The sequence below is a fragment of the Theropithecus gelada genome, chromosome 19 (assembly GCF_003255815.1).
Source record: "Theropithecus gelada isolate Dixy chromosome 19, Tgel_1.0, whole genome shotgun sequence".
Lineage (NCBI taxonomy): Eukaryota > Metazoa > Chordata > Mammalia > Primates > Cercopithecidae > Theropithecus > Theropithecus gelada.
This window is the reverse complement of record NC_037687.1, coordinates 15,686,524-15,706,541: the sequence shown is the minus strand read 5'-3', so window position 1 is coordinate 15,706,541 and position 20,018 is coordinate 15,686,524. Positions and strand designations below refer to the sequence as shown.

At 47.8% G+C, this 20,018-nt stretch overlaps 1 protein-coding gene across 6 annotated transcripts in view; it reads right to left on the bottom strand.

Moving 5' to 3' along the window:
- Positions 1–8,886: 8,886 nt before the first annotated feature.
- The window catches only part of TPM4 (tropomyosin 4), a 35,083-nt gene continuing 23,951 nt past the window's right edge, over positions 8,887–20,018 (bottom strand). For 3 of the 6 annotated variants that reach the window (XM_025368788.1, XM_025368790.1, XM_025368794.1), the window contains 3 exons: positions 18,597–18,659; positions 18,442–18,511; positions 8,887–10,268 (listed from right to left, as the gene is read on the bottom strand). In XM_025368788.1, coding sequence (XP_025224573.1) covers positions 10,186–10,268; positions 18,442–18,511; positions 18,597–18,659 — 216 coding nt within the window. In that variant the 3' untranslated portion in view covers positions 8,887–10,185. Of the gene's footprint in view, positions 10,269–16,839; positions 16,923–18,441; positions 18,512–18,596; positions 18,660–20,018 lie in introns of those variants that run through there. The other 3 variants (XM_025368789.1, XM_025368791.1, XM_025368792.1) reach the window with 2 other exon arrangements.

Genomic DNA, 20,018 nt, shown 5'->3' with positions numbered 1-20,018 from the left:
CAGTAAGCCGTGATCGTCCCACTGCACTCCAGCATGGACGACAGAGCGAGAAGCCTCTCAAAAAAAGAAAAAGGCCGGGCGCGGTGGCTCACGCCTGTAATCTCAGCACTTTGGGAGGCCGAGGCGGTCGGATCACGAGGTCAGGAGATCGAGACCATCCTGGCTAACGCGGTGAAATCCCATCTCTACTAAAAATACAAAAAAGTAGCCGGGTGTAGTGGCGGGTACCTGTAGTCCCAGCTACTCGGAAGGCTGAGGCAGGAGAATGGCGTGAACCCGGGAGGCGGAGCTTTCAGTGAACTGAGATCAGGCCACTTCACTCCAGCCTGGGCAACAGAACGAGACTCTGTCTCAAAAAAATAAAAAAGAAAAAGAAAAGGAAAAGAGGAGAGATACATTAGGAAAATCGGGCTTGCAGCTGGGTGTGGTTGCTCAGGCCTGTAATCCCAGCACTTTGGGAGGCTGAGGCAGGAGGATTGTTTGAGCTCAGGAGATCGAGACCAGCCTGGACAATATAGGGAGACCCCCATCTCTACAACAAATAAAATTAGCTGGGCGTGATGATGCACGCTTGTAATCCCAGCACTTTGGGAGGCTGAGGTGGAGGTTCACCGGAGGCCAGGAGGTAGAGACCAGCCTGGGCTGAACATAGCAAGACCCCCATCTCTGCAAAAAAAAAAAAAAAAAAGAAAAAGAAAAGTTTTTTGGCCAGTCGAAGTGGTTCACGCCTGTAATCCCAGCACTTTGGGAGGCCAAGGTGGGCAGATCACTTGAGGTCAGGAGTTCGAGACCAGCCTGGCCAACATGGTGAAACACCGTCTCTACTAAAAATTCAGAAACTAGGTGTGTGGTCGTGCGCACCTGTAGTCCCAGCTACTCAAGTGACTGAGGCATGAGAATCGCTTGCATCCGGGAGGCAGAGGTTGCAGTGAGCCGAGATTGTGTTACTGCATTCCAGTCTGGGTGACAGAGCAAGGCTCCGTCTCAAAAAAACAAAAAAAATTTTTTAAAAATGATCTGGGTATGGTGGTATATGCTTGTAGTCCCAGCTACTCAGGAGGCTAAGGTGGGAGGATCCCTTGAGCCTAGGAGGTCAAGGCAGCAGTGAGCTGTGATCGCACCATTGCACTCCAGCCTGGGCGACGGAGTAAGACCCTGACATTTTTTTTTTTTTTTTTGAGATGGAGTCTCCCACGATCGCCAGAGCTGGAGTGCAATGGCGTGATCTCAGCTCACTGCAACTTCTGCCTCCCGGGTTCAGGCGATTTTCCTGCCTCAACCTCCCAAGTAGCTTGGATTCCAGGCACCTGCCACCGCGCCTGGCGTTGTGTATTTTTTTGTAATTTTAGTAGAGATGGGATTTCACTGTGTTGGCCAGGCCGGTCTTGAACTCCTGACCTCATGATCTGCCTCCCTCCACCTCCCAAAGTACTGGGATTACAGGCGTTAGCTCCCATGCCTGGCCCCTGACTCTCAAAATTTTAATCCCAGTACCAGCCCAGCAAAATGATGTTATTGGTTTTTTCTTGTTTGATGGTCAGAAAACTGAAGCCAGAGGAGGTTAAGTGACTTTTTCCCCCTTCCTGCTTAAAAGTGGGAATTTGGTATCTGAACTCAGAATGCCAAGCTTCCCAGGCTGCAGTTTGATCACTAGGGCTCCCTGCTTCTTCTCCCTGCTTCTTAGAGATGGTCCAGTCTGTTTTCGGTCACTCTGGGGCCTCCGGGGCCTTGAGGCTCACTTAAGAATCTGTGGAAGGAGGGCCCAGCTTTTCCTCCTCCCTTCCACTTCAGCTCATTCTTCTGCTAATCTAGTTCTGGTTAAGAAAAGCTTCAACCAGGCCGGGCGCGGTGGCTCAAGCCTGTAATCCCAGTACTTTGGGAGGCCGAGACGGGCGGATCACGAGGTCAGGAGATCGAGACCATCCTGGCTAACACGGTGAAACCCCGTCTCTACTAAAAAATACAAAAATCTAGCCGGGCGAGGTGGCGGGCGCCTGTAGTCCCAGCTACTCGGGAGGCTGAGGCAGGAGAATGGTGTAAACCCGGGAGGCGGAGCTTGCAGTGAGTTGAGATCCGGCCACTGCACTCCAGCCCGGGCGACAGAGTGAGACTCTGTCTCAAAAAATAAATAAATAAATAAAAGCTTCAACCAGAGGCACTGACCACTTTAAAGGCCTCAGCCTCTGTGGTATTTAATATTCTTGACCACCTCTGAATATTCCTTTTTCTTGGTATTATCCTCATTTTATTTACTTATTTTTGAGACAGGGTCTTGTTCTGTGGCCCAGGCTGGAGAGTGATGGTGTGATTTCATTCACTGCAACCTCCACCTCCCAGGCTCAAGTGATTCTCCCACTTCAGCCTCCAGAGTAGCTGGAACCACTGGCATGCACCACCACGCATGGCTAATTTTTGTTTATTTTTTGTAGAGATGGGGTCTTGCTATGTTACCCAGGCTGGTCTGGAATTCCTGGGCTCAAGCCATCCTCCCACTTCAGCCTCGCCAAGTAGCTGGGACTACATCTGCATGCTACCATGGCTGGCTAATTTTTTAATTTTTTGTAGAAATGGGGTCTCCCTATGTTGCTCAGGCTGGTCTCAAACTCGTGGGCTCAAGTGATCCTCCAGCCTCCACCTCCCAAAAAGCTGGGATCACAGGTATGAGCCACCACACCTGGCCCTATACCATTTTTTTTTTTTTTTTTTTTTTTTTTGAGACGGAGTTTCACTCTTGTTGCCCAGGCTGGAGTGTAGTGGCGCAATCTCGGCTCACTGCAACCTCTGCCTCCCGGGTTCAAGCAATTCTCCTGTCTCAGCCTCCTGAGTAGCTGGGATTACAGGTGCCCGCCACCACGTCTGGCTGATTTTTGTAGTTTTAGTAGAAACATGGTTTCACCATGTTGGCCAGGCTGGTCTTGAACTCCTGACTTCAAGTGATCCACCTGCCTCGGCCTCCCAAAGTGCTAGGATTACAGGCGTGAGCCACTGCACCTGGCCCTTTTTTTTTTTTTTTTGAGACGGAGTCTCACTCTGCCACCCAGGCTGGAGTGCAGTGATGTAATCTCGGCTCACTGCAACCTCCGCCTCCTGAGTTCAAGCAATTCTCATGCCTTAGCCTCCCAAGTAGCCGGGACTACAGGTGCACGCCACCAAATGCCCAGCTAATTTTTGTATTTTTAGTAGAGACGGGGGTTCACCATGTTGGCCAGGCTGGTCTCCAACTCCTGACCTCAAGTGATCCCCCCAAAGTGCTGGGATCACAGGCATGAGCCACTGTGCCCGGCCCTGTCTCTATTTTATTTGCTGGTTTCTTCTCCCTGCCACCTCTGCCTCTGCCTCCCCTTCTTTGGTTGTTGTTGTTGTTTTTTTTCTCAGACCCCATTGCAGTCTTTTTGCGGGGGCATTCTGCTTGTCTCTCAGCGTTTGTGTTCCTCGTTGTTCTGTCTCTGTTCTCACTTTCTAGGGGCTCCTAATGTCTCCTAATGTCTCCATTCTGACCAGTCTTCGTTTTTCATCCTTAGCCCAGCCGTCTCTTCACGTCTACCTGCGTTCTGGACGTCTCCCTTTTGATTTGTGAGATGCTCCTAGCTCAGCATATTCACAACCCAGACTGGCTTGTCCTGATTTTCCTTGGGAGTGAAACTTAAGCCATCTTTGGCAGCTGCCTTTCATCTCTTATCTGTCACATTCTGGTTTTTAAGGAGGTTCTAAATAGCTCTTGAGGGCCGGGCGCGGTGGCTCACGCCTGTAATCCCAGTACTTGGGAGGCCAAGATGGGCGGATCACCTGAGGTTAGAAGTTTGAGACCAGCCTGGCTAACATGGTGAAACCCCGTTTCTACTAAAAATTCAAAAAATTAGCCGGGCATGGTGGGCACCTGTAATGGCAGCTACTTGGGAGACTGAAGGCAGGAGAATGGCTTGAATCTGGGAGGCGGAGATTGCAGTGAGCCGATATTGCGCCACTGCGCTCCAGCCTGGGCGACAGAGCAAGACTCTGTCTCAAAAATAAAAAATAAAATAGCGGCCGGGCGCGGTGGCTCAAGCCTGTAATCCCAGCACTTTGGGAGGCCGAGGCGGGTGGATCACGAGGTCAGGAGATCGAGACCATCCTGGCTAACATGGTGAAACCCCATCTCTACTAAAAATACAAAAAACTAGCCGGGCGTGGTGGCGGGCGCCTGTAGTCCCAGCTACTCGGAGGCTGAGGCGGGAGAATGGCGTGAACCCGGGAGGCGGAGCTTGCAGTGAGCCGAGATCGCGCCACTGCACTCCAGCCTGGGCGACACAGCGAGACTCCGTCTCAAAAAAAAAAAAAATAAAATAAAAAAAAAAATAAATAAATAAATAAAATAGCTCTTGAATTACATTCTTCCATTTCCATTGCCATAGTGGAATCATTCCATTTCTCCACTGGTCTCCCTGAGCATTTTCTCTAATCCAGATTCCACCCTGCAGTGTGCTTATTCTAAAACACTTACTTTAGGCCGGGCATGATGGCTCATGCCTGTAATCCCAGCACTTTGGGAGGCTGAGGCAACCAGGTTACTTGAAGTCGGGCATTTAAGACCAGCCTGGGCAACATGGCGAAACCCTGTCTCTATTAAAAATACAAAAATTAGCTGGGCACACGTCTGTAGTCCCAGATACTCGGGAGGCGGAGGTGGGAGGATTGCTTGAGCCCAGGAGGTCGAGGTTGCAGTGAGCCATGATCGTGCCACTGCCCTCCAGCCTGGGTGACAAGAATGAAACCCTGTCTCAAAAAACAAAACAAAACTAAACTAAAAAAACACACTTCCTTTGGTAACCATCCGTGGTCTCTGGGCAGGATAAAGTCCGAAATCTTCCTCTTAGCGTTTGATATCCCTCACAATCTGGTTCTAACCTCATGCTGTGTTCCAGCCGTACTTCATGGCATTAGGAAACTCCCCAAAAGTTGGAACAGGTCCGTTGAATAACCATTGAACACAGTGAAGTGTTAAGTGCTGAGGCCATAAGCATGACTAAAACAGCATCCCGAGATGAGATTACAACCCAAGTGGGGAGGGAGGAGGGAGAAACAGACACACAAAGTGGGAACTGCGCTCAAGTCATGGCGGGCCCCTTATTGGAGGGGTTGACTTTATTCATTCACATTCCCTGTGCCGACCGTCTATATCAGCCCAGTGTCAGTTAAAGTTTGGATTGGTCAAAAGGAAATGCTTTAATTGTACACTTTTATTATAACTGTACATTTTTGATTATTTCTTTTTTATTTTATTTATTTATTTAGAGACGGAGTCTCTGTCACCCAGGCTGGAGTGCAGTGGCGTGATCTCAGCTCACTGCAGCCTCCACCTCCCAGGTTCAAGTGATTCTCCTGCCTCAGCCTCCCGAGTAGCTGGGATTATAGGCACCCACTACCACACCCAGCTAATTTTTGTATTTTTAGTGGAGACAGGGTTTCACCATGTTGGCCAGGCTGGTCTCAAATTCCTGAATTCGTGATCCACCTGCCTTGGCCTCTCAAAATGTTGGGATTACAGGTGTCAGCCACCTTGCCCATCCAGTTGTTTACTTTTTATTAATTTATTTTTGGAGAATGGGGTCTTGATATATTGCCTAAGCAGGTCTCGAACTCCTGGCTGGGTTCAAGTTATCCTCCCCGGTCTCCACCTGCTGTTTTTTTTTTTTTTTTTTTTTTTTTTGAGACAGAGTTTTGTTCTTGTTGCCCAGGCTGAAGTGCAATGGCAGGATCTCGATTCACGGCAACCTCCGCCTCCCGGGTTCAAGCGATTCTCCTGCCTCAGCCTCCCAAGTAGCTAGGATTACAGGCATGCACCACCACACCTGGCTAATTTTGGACTTTTAGTAGAGATGGGGTTTTTCCATATTGGTCAGACTGGTCTCGAACTCCCAACCTCAGGTGATCTGCCCGCCTCGGCCTCCCAAAGTGCTGGGATTACAGGCGTGAGCCACCATGCCTGGCCTGTTATTTTATTTTATTTTGCTTTATTTTTGAGACGGAGTCTTGATCTGTTGCCCAAGCTGGAGTGCAGTGGTGCAATCTTGGCTCACTGCCACCTCAACCTCCTGGGTTCAAGCGCTTCTCCTGTCTCAGACTCCCAAGTAGTTGGGATTACAGACGTGTGCTACCACGCTGGGCTAATTTTTGTATTTTTAGTAGAGATGGGGTTTCACCATGTCGGCCAGGGTGGTCTCAAACTCCTGACCTCAGGTGATCTGCCCACCTTGGCTTCCCAAAGTGCTTGGATTACAAGTGTGAGCCATGGCACCTGGCTTGTTATTTTTTCGATAACAGAAAGTTGTCTGCAGACTCTATTAATGTTTTAAAGGCTTTCATTTCTCTTTCTGATTCTCTGCCTCCCCTCCTCAAAAGATCTTGAGGCAAAATACCAAAATTCAGGTAGTGAAACCGTAGTGGTCTTTGACACTCTGTTCTAAGTTCTCAGCTAAATTTTAAGATTACTCCCTTCAAATCACTTCTTCCCTCATATTCCATGGCAACCCGTACTGGATTATTGAAACCTTTTCCTAACTGGGCTTCCTGCCTTAGTCCACCCCAATGCTAGACCTTCTCGAAGATGAATGCTAAGTGGATTTTCCTAACGTAATGTATTGCTTGACTTGTTGCCTCCAGTCTTTTTTTTTTTTTTTTAGCTGGAGTCTCGCTCTGTTGCCCAGGCTGGAGTACAGTGTTGTGATCTCGGCTCACTGCAACCTCCGCCTCCTGGGTTCAAGCTATTCTCCTGCCTCAGCCTCCCGAGTAGCTGGGATTACAGGTGTATGCCACCATGCCCGGTTATTTTTTTGTATTTTTAGTAGAGATGGGGTTTCACCATGTTAGCCAGCATGGTCTCGATCTCCTGACCTCGTGATCCGCCCATCTTGGCCTCTCAAAGTGCTGGGATTGCAGGTGTGAGCCACCGCGCCCGGCTGCCTCTAGTCTTTTTAGTCTTTTGTTTTGTTTTTTTGGAGACAGAGTCTTGCTCTGTTGGCCAGGTTGAAGTGCAGTGGCATGATCTTGGCTCACTGCAACCTCTACCTCCTGGATTCAAGTGATTCTCTTGCCTCAGCCTCCTGTGTAGCTGGGATTACAGGTGTGTGCCCAGCTAATTTTTGTATTTTTAGTAGAGATAGGGTTTCAGCATGTTGCCCAGGCTGGTCTTGAACTCCTGAGCTCAAATGATCTGCCTGCCTCAGCCTCCCAAAGTGCTGGGATTAGAGGTGTGAGCCACCATGCCTGGCTTCCTCCAGTCTTTAGTGGCTCTCCACTCCCGACTCAATTAAGTTCAGGCTCTCATTAGTGTGGGCTCAGCCTACCTTCCAGCTTTTCTGCTTCTGCCTTGCTTTATTTATTTACTTATTTTGAGACAGGGTCTTGCTCAAAGACGGTCCCCTAGGTTGGAATGCACTGGCCGATCATAGCTCACTGCATCCTTGGTCTCCTGGGCTCAAGCAATCCTTCTTCCTCAGCCTCTCGAGTAGCTGGGACTTATAGGCACGCACCACCACACCCCACTAATTTGTGTGTGTGTTTGAGACAGAGTCCTGCTCTGTCCCCGGGCTGGAGTGCAGTGGCGTGATCTCAGCTCACTGCAACCTCCGCCTCCCGGGTAGCTGGGATTATAAGTGTGCACCACCCTGCCCAGCTCATTTTTGTGTTTTTAGTAGAAATGGGGTTTCACAATGTTGGCCAGGCTGGTCTTGAACTCCTGGCCCCAAATGGTCCGCCTGCCTCAGCCTCCCAAAGTGCTGGGATTACAAGTGTAATTTGGCCACCACACCCGGCCAAATTTTTGTTATATTTTGTAAACGGGGTCTCACTATGGTGCCCACGCTGGTCTGCTTTTCTTTATATGTGCAACTCAGAAAGCCTCAGCCAGGCAGTCCTTCTTAACTCAGGCAGCAGAGATTATCTTCCCTGCTCTTATCTCTTTTTTTTGTTTTTTTTTTTGTTTTTTTATTTTTTGAGACGGAGTCTCGCTCTGTCGCCCAGGCTGGAGTGCAGTGGCCAGATCTCAGCTCACTGCAAGCTCTGCCTCCCGGGTTCACACCATTCTCCTGCCTCAGCCTCCCAAGTAGCTGGGACTACAGGCGCCCGCCACCTCGCCCGGCTAGTTTTTTGTACTTTTTTTAGTAGAGACGGGGTTTCACCGTATTAACCAGGATGGTCTCGATCTCCTGACCTCGTGATCCGCCCATCTCGGCCTCCCAAAGTGCTGGGATTACAGGCTTGAGCCACCGCGCCCGGCCCCTGCTCTTATCTCTTAAACTCCTACTCATTCTTCACAGCCTGGCTCAGGCAGGGTAGGGGATAAGGAAGGCCAGGAGTTTTTGAGTGACTGAGGCTGAGTGCTCTCACCTGCAATGAGATTGTAATATCCCTGTATCATGAAGTCACGGTATAAAGCAAACAGATAACCTTGTCTACATTCTTGGCTCAGTTATTTTCCCTTTCCATCCCTTTAACATCTGTTGAACCAAAATCCTCTGTGTACCCCCATACATTCTAAAATTCACACCAATTGTAGTTTATGTAAAAATTTATTTGACCAAAATGTAGAAAAGGTGATACTATTACATATGATACAGTTGCAAGAATCTAAAGAAAAGTGTGGATTTGATTCCATTGCACAATTTGCTAGTGTATTTCCTGGGTAGTGTGGTGCTGAATAAATAGGAGTGGGGTGGTGGGGTGGGTAAGGGATTCAGATAAGCCAGACACAGGGTGATTTTTAGTCGGAATTGTAAACTTTACTCGGCCCCCACACGCTGCTGGGGAATGTGGAATGTTCCAGCTCTGAGATGTTAACTGAGAAAAGAGAAGTCAAACAAAGCCGATATGTGCAGCCCTGTCTACAGAATCCTTCATTATCCAGTTTAATCAGGAGTTTCTTGGTGTTTTATTAACTTGGTCCCAAAGAAGGAATTCAAGTCCTAGATAAGTAAATCTTCAATTTGCTATTCCCTGAAGTATGGAAATGAAGTTGGGCCAATTTTTAACCTCTGCTGCCAGAGAGGCCCTTTCTGCTAATAGATAGAAACGCTTTCGCTCAACTTATGAATGACTTGTAGTCTTTTGGATATGGCTGACCTGAATTAGACTGAACTCCACCATATTCCGGCTGAGTGGGTCATTACTGGAATGAGACATTTGCTCTTCAGAGAACAACTTTATTTTTATTTTATTTTTTTTCTTGAGATGGAGTCTCACTCTGTTGACCAGGCTGGAGTGCAGTGGTGCGATCTCGGCTCACTGCAACCTCCATTTCCTGGGTTCAAGTGATCCTCCTGCCTCAGCCTCCCGAGTAGATGAGACTACAGGCAGATGTCACCATAATTTTTGTATTTTTAGTAGAGACAGGGTTTCGCCATGTTGGCTGGGCTGGTTTCGAACTCCAGACCTCAAGTGATCTGGCCTCCCAAAGTGTTGGGATTACAGGCAAAAGCCACCGCGCCCGGCCAGAGAACAACTTTAGAATGAAGGCAATACGCAAAAGAACATCACATCAAGGATCTATTAATTACCATCTATTAATTACTATATGTGGGTAATTATGACTATTACCCAAGCATTCTACGTTGATTGCTTGAGAGGATGTTTGTTCTGCATGGTGGAGTGTGGAGAAGGGCCAGGATTCTTAGGTTAATCTATCTGTGGTTTATGACTTCCCACAATAGCCACCCCCGGCCCCCACCAGCCCTTTTATTGGCTCTGGATGGAAAATCCCTACCCGTGTGATGGTCCCTATAGTTTGACCAACCGTTGACCCAAAAGGTTATGCTCTTCAGTGTTTTAAGTATATCCACGACTAGATATTGGGGTCTGTGGTCTTCAAAGTGTGGGGCTGCCTATTCTCCCAGGAACCAAGTGGCCTCTGTCTTAAGAAAGTATGCTTACTAGGAAATACCCTGCCTACCTTAGGAATAAATGCAACTCAAGGAAGAAATAAGAGAGCTGAAAAAGCTGGTGCCATTTGAAAAAAAAAAAAAAAGGGAAGGAATGAGATTTAACTGGTGCTCAAAGCTTCTCCGATACAAAATATTTGGTCATGTAATTCATAATCTGCTTGACATTTCCAGCAAAGCGAAGATGGCAATAACAAAAGGAACTTCATACAAGAGAAAAGAAAGACCCACGGAGCTCCGGAGTTTCTGTTGGAACAAGACTCTTCTGTTTTGCTTATATACAGTTAAGTTCGTTTAGTGTCTGATCCAGTGTCTGATGTAGGCCCACGTTCTCTTCTTTGGCCTGGGCAAGTTTCTCTGGTGAGGGTTAAGAGCAGGGGGAAAGATAAATTAATAAGCATCTTTGTTAAATGAAAGAAAAAAAAAATTTCTTTTTTTTTTTTCTTCTTGAGACAGGGTCTCACTCTGTCACCCAGGCTGGAGTGCAGTGGCATGTTCTTGGCTCACTGCAACCTCTGCCTCCCAGGCTCAAGCAATTCTCCTGCCTCAGCCTCCCGAGTAGCTGGGATTACACGCGCGCGCCACCACCACCTGGTTAATTTTTGTGTTTTTAGTAGAGATGGGGTTTCACCATGTTAGCCAGGCTGGTCTCGAACTCCTGACCTCAAAGTGATCCACCCACCTCAGCCTCCTAAAGGGCTGGGATTACAGGTATGAGCCACCATGCCCAGCACCCCCCAAAAAATTTCTAAACCTGAAACTGCCAGGGTGAAAGTCGCAACAGAGAAAGTACTTTTTTTTTTTTTTTTTTTTGAGACAGGGTCTCACTCTGTTGGCCAGGCTGAAGTGCAGTGGCGTAATCATGAATCACTGCAGCCTTGACCTCCCTGGGCTCAGGTGATCCTTCCACCTCAGTCTCCCGTGTAGCTGGGACTGCAGGTGCGTGCCACCACCAGGCCAATTTTTGCATTTTTTTCTAGAGACAGGGTCTCACCATGTTATCCAGGCTGGTCTCGAGGTCCTGGGCTCAAGGAATCCATCTGCTCAGCCTCCCAAAGTGCTGGGATTACAGGTGGGTTATAGCCACCATGCCTGTCCAGTACTTTGTATTTTTAATTACAGCAGAACATCACAGAATACGAAGGAACAAGCACTAAATTTGGAAGTCACAGTTGTAAGAGAAAATGCAGGGTGCCCAGTTAAATTGAATTTCAGATAAACCACAAATAATATTTTAGTGTAAGTATATCCCAAATGTTGCATGAGATATACTTATGCATGAGATATGATTAAAAAATTATTCATTGCTGGTCGGGCGCAGTGGCTCATGCCTGTAATCCTAGCACTTTGGGAGGCCGAGGCGGGTGGATCACGAGGTCAGGAGATCAAGACCATCCTGGCTAACATGGTGAAATCCCATCTCTACTAAAAATACAAAAAAAATTAGCCAGGCGTGGTGGTGGGCACCTGTAGTCCCAGCTACTCGGGAGGCTGAAGCAGGAGAATGGCGTGAACCTGGGAGGCAGAGCTTGCAGTGAGCCGAGATCATGCCACTGAACTCCAGCCTGGGAGACAGAGTGAGACTCCATCCCAATTAAAAAAAAAAAAAAAAAAAAAAGATTATTCATTGCTTTTCTGAAATTCAGATTTAAGTTGGTGTCCCGTATTTTTCCTTGTGCACTCTGGTAACCCTAGAGTCAGAATACCTGGACTTAAGCCCCAGTTGTATCACTGAAGTAAGCATCTAACCCTCCTAGATCTGTTTTCCTCATCTGTCAAATGGGGGTAACGATATCAATGTGTGGTGTGGGGGTAATGATGAGGAATAAACGAGGAATACTTCAGAACCTATGACGTGCTACATGAAGAAAAGATTTCAGTCCTAGATATGCATGACTTAATATAAATTTCCACCCAAGTGCTAATTAAGTAGCCCCTGAGCCTTTGGTAGTTACATCTAATCCTGTAACCCATCTTTCCTTGGGAGCTGCTGGGAATGGCTGTTTAAATTACACGCGTAATTGTGTAACTGTGTATGTATCCAGAGGAATGGAGACAAACCCCAGGTAAATGCGGTATGATTGAAATTTAAGCCATTCTACAGGCATGTTATTAAGTGTGTGAGCTGATTAAACAATTTAAAAAAGAAAGGGAGAGGGAAAAAAGATGGCATTTAGAGTTATGCGTGACAGAGCACGACAGAGAACTTAGTTTGCAATAAGTGATGGCTGATAAGGGACAAGGTCAAGACTCATTAAAATGCTGGGGGAAAGCAAAATGCCTCACAAAATGTGATATGATCAGCCTGGAAATTTACAGAAAGAAAAAATGACTGCAGAAGATGGCAGCCTTTCTTATTTATTTATTTATAAACAGGGTCTTGCTCTGTTGCCCAGGCTGGAGTACAGTGGCATGATCATAGCTCACTGAAGCCTTGACCTCCTGGGCTCAAGTGATCCTACCTTAACCTCCCAAGTAGCTGGGACTACAAGGGCGTGCCACTACACCCAGTCAATTCTTTTTTTTTTTTTTTTTTTTTTTTTGAGACGGAGTCTCGCTCTGTCGCCCAGGCTGGAGTGCAGTGGCCGGATCTCAGCTCACTGCAAGCTCCGCCTCCCGGGTTCACGCCATTCTCCGGCCTCAGCCTCCCGAGTAGCTGGGACTACAGGCGCCCGCCACATCGCCCGGCTAGTTTTTTGTATTTTTTTTAGTAGAGACAGGGTTTCACCGTGTTAGCCAGGATGGTCTCGATCTCCTGACCTCGTGATCCGCCCGTCTCGGCCTCCCAAAGTGCTGGGATTACAGGCTTGAGCCACCGCGCCCGGCCACCCAGTCAATTCTTGTATTTTTAGTAGAGATGGGCCCAAGTCGTTTTTGCATGTTGCCCAAGCTGGTCTCACGCAATCCACCCACCTCGGCCTCCCAAAGTGCTGGGATTACTGGCATGAGCCACCATGGATTACCTGATGCAAGGAGTTTGAGACCAGCCTGGCCAACATGGCAAAACTCCATCTCTACTAAAAACACAAAAAATTAGTTGGGTGTGGTGGTGCACACCTGTAATCCCAGCTACTTGGGAGGCTGAGGCAGGAGAATCACTTGAACCCGGGAGGTGGAGGTTGTAGTGAGCCAAGATTGCACCACTGCACTCCAGCCTGGGCGACAGAGTGGGACTCCATCACACACACACACACACACACACACACACACACACAGTCAAGTGACTATGACCTGGGATGATTCCATCAGACAGATCAGTGACTTGGGTCTATCCAGTCTGGGTGAGTACAAGTTAATTGAATGCTGACTATGTTGTCATGAGCCAGTTTCTCTATTATCTCATTTAATCCTCGTAACAGAGATATCACCTTTATTTTGTGGAAAAGCGAAGCAGCTTGTTCACGTTGGCATGGTTAAAGCAGCAGAGCGAGGATTTAAAACCCTGATCTCTTTATTTTCTTTTTTTTTTAATTAAAAAATTTTGGCCGGGCGCGGTGGCTCAAGCCTGTAATCCCAGCACTTTGGGAGGCCGAGATGGGCGGATCATGAGGTCAGGAGATCGAGACCATCCTGGCTAACACGGTGAAACCCCGTCTCCACTAAAAAATACAAAAAACTAGCCGGGTGAAGTGGCGGGTGCCTGTAGTCCCAGCTACTGGGGAGGTTGAGGCAGGAGAATGGCGTGAACCCGAGGAGGAGCTTGCAGTGAGCGGAGATCCGGCCACTGCACTCCAGCCTGGGTGACAGAGAAAGACTCCGTCTCAAAAAAAAAAAAAAAAAAAAAAAAATTTTAAATAAAATATTATTATGAATAATTTCAGAGACAGGGTCTTGCCATGTTGCCCAGGTTGGTCTCAAACTCCCGAGCTCAAGTGATCCGTCTGCCTTGGCCTCCCAAAGTGCTGGGATTACAGGTGTGAGCCACTGCACCGGGCCTTAAACCCTGGTCTCTTGACTACAAATCCTGACTTTGCTTCATCTTGTCACTTGGATGCTCTAGCATCTATTTTGTTATTAGGTCTGAGATAAAATGACTTTCCCTGAAAGTGTTAACTGCCCTTGAGAATCATTGACAAGGCTCACAGACTATCAACAGATAGTGTAGACCTCCATAGCACTAATCTCTTTTTTTGTTTGTTTGTTTGAGGCGGAGTCTCACTCTGTCACCCAGGCTGGAGTACAATAATACAATCTCGGCTCACTGAAACCTCCGCCTCCCAGGTTCAAGCGATTGATTCTCCTACCTTGGCCTCCCGAGTAGCTGGGATTTCAGGCCCCCACAACCACGCCCGGCTAATTTTTGCATTTTTAGTAGACACAGGGTTTTACCATGTTGACCAGGTTGGTCCCGAACTCCTGACCTCAAGTGACCCGCCCGCCTTGGCCTCCCAAAGCGTTGGGATTATAGGCGTGAGCCACTGCCCCTGGCCATAGCATTAATCTCTGAAATTCCACTTATGTGCTTAGTTAGGTAGACTAACTGGATAGACAGGCTGCATAGTTACTTTAAAGGGTGGAGTTCAGAAATGTCTGGAAAAATTCCAGGGACAAATACACAGACTCCAAACAAAAACCAGCCCCCTACACAGTCTGTAATCTTTCCAAGGGCATATATATGGCAGTGTGTGAGGGGAATGGTTTTTGCAGAAGTTCAGGATGGATGGCAGTCAGGAGCAGTGAGAGGCTGAGGGTGGAAAGGTGTAGGTAGTTTAGGGGAGGTGCATTTTGGAGGAATGAATGAATAGAGAGAGTAATGGGGTCAGAGCTTCCCACCTGTACGAAAAAAAAAAAAAAAATAGGATGAGGAATAACAACGGATACTGAAAATTCAGGATCTAGTTGGAGATTTTCATGCTATTTCCAGGTTCAAGGGGTAGTCTGGAAGATGTGGCTTGGACATCTAAATGTCAATTATCTGTGATAATTTGAGGTGGTAGGATGCAGGGGAGAACTGGATGGACTATTTGAAATTTGGATCATCTTTGATAAATTGCTGTGTTTTCGATCATTAGAAAAGCATAGCCTGGGCTGGGCGCAGTAGCTCAAGCCTGTAATCCCAGCACTTTGGGAGGCCGAGGTGGGTGGATCACCTGAGGTCAGGGATTCGAAACCAGCCTGGCCAACATGGTGAAACCCCATCTCTACTGAAAATACAAAATTAGCCAGGCGTGGTGGCGCATGCCTGTAATCCCAGCTACTTGGGAGGCTGAGGAAGGAGAGAATCACTTGAACCCAGGAGGCGGAGGTTGCAGTGAGCAGAGATGGTGCCACTACACTCTAGCCTGGGCAACAAGGGTGAAACCCCCGTCTCAAAAAAAAAAAAAAAAAAAAGCAAAGCATAGCCTGGGCCAGGCACAGTGGCTCACACCTGTAATCCTAGCACTTTGGGAAGCTGAGGTGGGTGGATCAGCTGAGGCCAGGAGTTTGAGACCAGCCTAGCCAACATGGTGAAACACCATCTCTACTGAAAGTACAAAACTTAGCTGAGTGTGGTGGTGTGCGACTGTAATCCCAGCTACTCGGGAGACTGAGACATGAGAATCACTTGAACCCAGGAGGCAGAGGTTGCAGTGAGCCAAGATGGCACCACTGCACTCCAGCATGGGCAACAGAGTAAGACACTGTCTCAAAAAAAAAAAAAGCGTGACCTTGTTTTCTCCATAACCCTCACGTAGGAAAAAGTATGACCTTTTAATACCCACAGGTCAACCTTAAGAGCTATTCTAAACTAAAGCAAGGTTCCTGTTATAACTCACTCAAATATGAAGGAAGATTGATGTTAGTGTCTCAGGCAGTTTTGGAATTCGGGAAAGAATTCTAAATTCACTTCTTCTGATGTCACAACACTTTCCCTGTTCATGGGAGGCCCGTTCCCTCCTTGTACAGTCAGTTTTCTAAGGGCAGGGCGTGGAGGTGAACTTCCTCCCAGGACTGGGAGCTAGATGAACAGTGAAGAACAAAGCTACGGGAAGCTCCAGTAACTACCCTCACAGTGTAACACAGAGAAAAGACACAAGAAAAGGAGGAAATGGAGATCAAAATGTCATTGCCGCTATTTGAATCTGTAGCTCAAGCCCCATTCAAGGGAAGCCTCATTTTCAACACAGGATTGTTCGTTTTTCCAAATCCCTTTTGACTCTTAAGCTGCCTAAGCGGTTTATAAGGACGAATCTCCATTCACAACAATTTCTATTTAAGGAAAAGTCACCGGGGCTGGGCGCGGTGGCTCATGCCTGTAATTGCAGCACACTGGGAGGGGGAGGTGGGCAGATTGCCTGAGCCCAGGAGTTCGAGACCAGCCTGGGCAACATAGCGAGACCTTCCCGCTTCTACAAAAAAGTACAAAAATTAGCCTTGTGTGGTGGTGCACACCTGTAGTCCCAGCTACTTGGGAGGTCGAGGTGGGAGGATAGCTTTAGCCCTATAGGTGGAGGTTGCAGTGAGCTATGGTGGTGCCACTGCACTCCAGCCTGGGTGACAAAGCAAGACCCTGTCTCGAAACAAAAAAAACAAAACCAAACAAAAAAACTACTGGCATGCAGATACTGTTAGCTAACAGCGATATCTGAGAACACATGCCTAGCTCGCTTTTGTTTTCACGTCTTCAGAAAAGCATCCTGTAGGCATAATTTTCTTTTTGTAATAAGCTTTTCATTTGTGAGTGAGAGAGGCTGACCACCCACTTTTTGTTTCAGGCTATGGTTAAGGGCACACAGCTACAGCTCAAAGGCGGCAAGTGGAGAAAATGAGAATGAGGGGGTGTGAAGAGGAGGACTGCCCGTCTTTATTTCGGTCGTAGAGTCACAGACACATCAGAAGAAGGCTCTGACGTTTAAACCAGGAGGCAGGCCACCGGAGCTCCTAGAAGCCCACAGGGGCATAGGAGGCACCACGTGAGAAGAACAGAGGGCAGCGACCTGGCTGCCTCTCAGAGAGAGGTCATGTCGTTGAGAGCGTGGTCCAGTTCCTCGCTGATAGCTTTGTACTTGAGCTTCTGAGCGTATAACTCATCTAGAGGGCGGAGGTCCCCGGGGAGACAGTTCAGAAGAAGTACAGGGGACAGAAGGCAAGGGTCGGAATGGAGTGCCACAGATGAACCGCAGGAGGAAGAAAAACAAAATGTGAGCGAACAAAGCACAGACTAGGAGAAAGTCGTGTTCCATGTGAAACGGATGAAGAAAACCAAAGATGTATGGAGTGAGGTCTAAGTGGTTTGAGGTTCTGCAGGGGGATCAGCCACAATGAAACTTCAAAAAAGTGGTAACCAGAAGTGATGGAGTTTCCCCCCACCAGTCCCCACCCCCCAGTTTATTTCAGATTTCCAATGACGTCACCCTGTCCAAAGGTCGTATTTTGGAATGGGGCATTTTCCCTTATATGGGAACCTCACTTCCCCAAAAAAACATTGGAACACATGGTCTGAAGAATGTGTCCTTTCTGGGTGGGATGAGCAGTTTGGAAGATTCCATTTGAACCCTGAGAATCTGGAATTTCTGTGACTGAATGTTAAACATTGGAACTCTTGAAGAAATTCTGGGAGATGTAGGCCCCAGACTTGCATTAGAGTCTTTATTGCAGTTCCTATATTTCCCATATTTCTGTTGTTTTTTTTTTTCTTTTTAAATACTGTGACAAGCTTTGAGCTCCTTGGGACAGAGCTGCAAAAATGCAAGGCATGTAAAAAAAAAAAAAAAAAAATGCAAGGCATCTATCAGAAATGAGCAAACAGAAGGAAATTGTGAAGATTTTTCTTTTTTTTTTTGAGACGGAGTCTGGCTCTGTCGCCCAGGCTGGAGTGCAGTGGCGCGATCTTGGCTCACTGCAACCTCCGCCTCCCGGGTTCAAGTGATTCTCCCTGCCTCAGCCTCCCGAGTAGCTGGGATTACAGGCGCCTGCCACCACGCCCAGCTAATATTTTATATTTTTGATAGAATGTTGGCCAGGTTAGTCTCAAACTCCTGATCTCAAGTGATCCGTCCACCTCGGCCTCCCAAAGTGCTGGGATTACAGACTTGAGCCACTGCGCCCGGCCTGAGAGTTTTTATTGATTATTAATCTTTTTTTAATCAGAAAGAGCCATACTTGTTTCTCTGTACTTGCTCATGGGACTAAGCAGAGATATTTTACCTCCTGAAAGTGGCAATTCAATGAGCCGGGCGTGGCGGCACGTGCCTGTAGTCCCAGCTACTGGGGAGGTTGAGGCAGGAGAATTGCTTGAACCCAGGAGGCCGAGGTTGCAGTGAGCCGAGATGGCGCCACTGCACTCCATCCAGCCTGGGCGACAGAGCCAGACTCCGTCTCAAGAAGAAAAAAAAGAAAAAAAAAAAAAGTGGCAATTCAAGCCTTGAATGATTTGCATTATCCTATTCTAGAGTTCCAAGACATCCAGATATGACATCACTACACACTTTACTTTCCTAAGGCAAACAAGGCCCAACCCAACCCCTCCACAAACATTCCCCAACTGTCTGTGGATGTGTCCCAGAGTGGGAGGCAGGGCAGGGCAAACATTTAGATGGTAACCTCATACCTTCCAGGTCATCAATTGTCTTTTCCAGTTTTGCAACCGTTCTCTCTGCAAATTCAGCACGGGTCTCAGCCTAGGTAAGAAGAAAGGAGTTACTATCATGGCTTCATGACCAGCCGCAGGAGAAACCAGAGCTCGCTGGGAGCAACCACACTCACCTCTTTCAGTTTGTCAGACAGAAGTTTAATTTCTTCTTCATATTTGTCCTCCTTTTCAGAATACTGTGGGAAAAACCAAAACACCGCTTTAAGAAAAGGAGGGCCCGGCCGGGCATGGTGGCTTATGCCTGGATTCCCAGCACTTTGGGAGCCTGAGGCTGGTGGATCACAAGGTCAGGAGTTCAAGACCAGCCTGGCCAACATGGCGAAACCCTGTCTTTACTAAAAATACAAAAATTAGCTGGGTGTGGTGGTGGACGCCTGTCATCCCAGCTACTCGGGAGGCTAAGGCATGAGAATTGCTTAAACCTAGGGGGTGGAGGCTGTAGTGAGCCCATATGGTGCCACTGCACTCCAGTCTGGACGACAGAGCGAGACTCCATCTCAAAAAGAAAAAAAAAAAAAGAGGTAGGCAGAGTAGAGGCAGGCACCTTTCCCCAGCAGAAGTATGTATGAAATGCGGAGAATGTGGGGGAGAGTCCTCTAGGATGGTATTGATCAGAGGGCCTGAACTGATAACTCGAGATAAAAAGTATGGCGAAAAAAGGGAGATAACTGGAAATCTGTGTTACTCAAAGCCCCCTCTGTATTTCTAACCCCGTTCTCCACCACCTTCCCTAGGGTGACAGGCACTCTATCATCATCATCTGTGGACTCCTGAGTCCCAGTCCCTGTCCATGAATGTGCCTCTTAGCACGGAATGTTCCCCTCCCCATGACGACCTATCAGAAATTATACTTTTCTTTTTTTCAGACAGTCTTGCTCTGTCACTCAGGCTGGAGTGCCGTGGTACGATCTCGGCTCACTGTGACTTGCAACTTCCACCTCCTGGGCTCAAGCAATTCCCCTGACTCACCCTCCCAAGTAGCTGGGCCTACAGGCACCCACCACCATTCCCAGCTAATTTTTGTTATTTTTAGTAGAGACAGGGTTTCGCCATGATGGCCAGCCAGGCTGGTCTTGAACTCCTGACCTCAGGTGATTGGCCTGCCTCGGCCTCTGAATAACTAACATTATTAGCTGCTTACCAGGGTCCAGACACAGTCAATGGCATCACAGCCTGGTATCTGTAATCCCATTTTATAGGAGAGGAAAGGGTCGCAGAAAGGTGAAGTTACTATTTTGCCTAAGGTCATATGGCTATTAAGTGATCAAGTCATGACTGAAGCCTGACTCTGGAGTGCAGTGCGGCAATCCTGGCTCACTGCAACCTCTGCCCTCCAGGCTCCAGTGATCCTCTCACCTCAGCCTCCCGAGTAGCTGGGATCACAGGCATGCGCCACTATGCCCAGCTAATTTTTATATTTTTAGTAGAGACGAGGTCTTGCCACGTTGCCCAGGCTGGTCTCGAACTTCTGAGCCCAAGCGATCCTCCCGCCTTGGCTTCCTAAAGTGCTGGGATTACAGGCATGAGCCACCGTG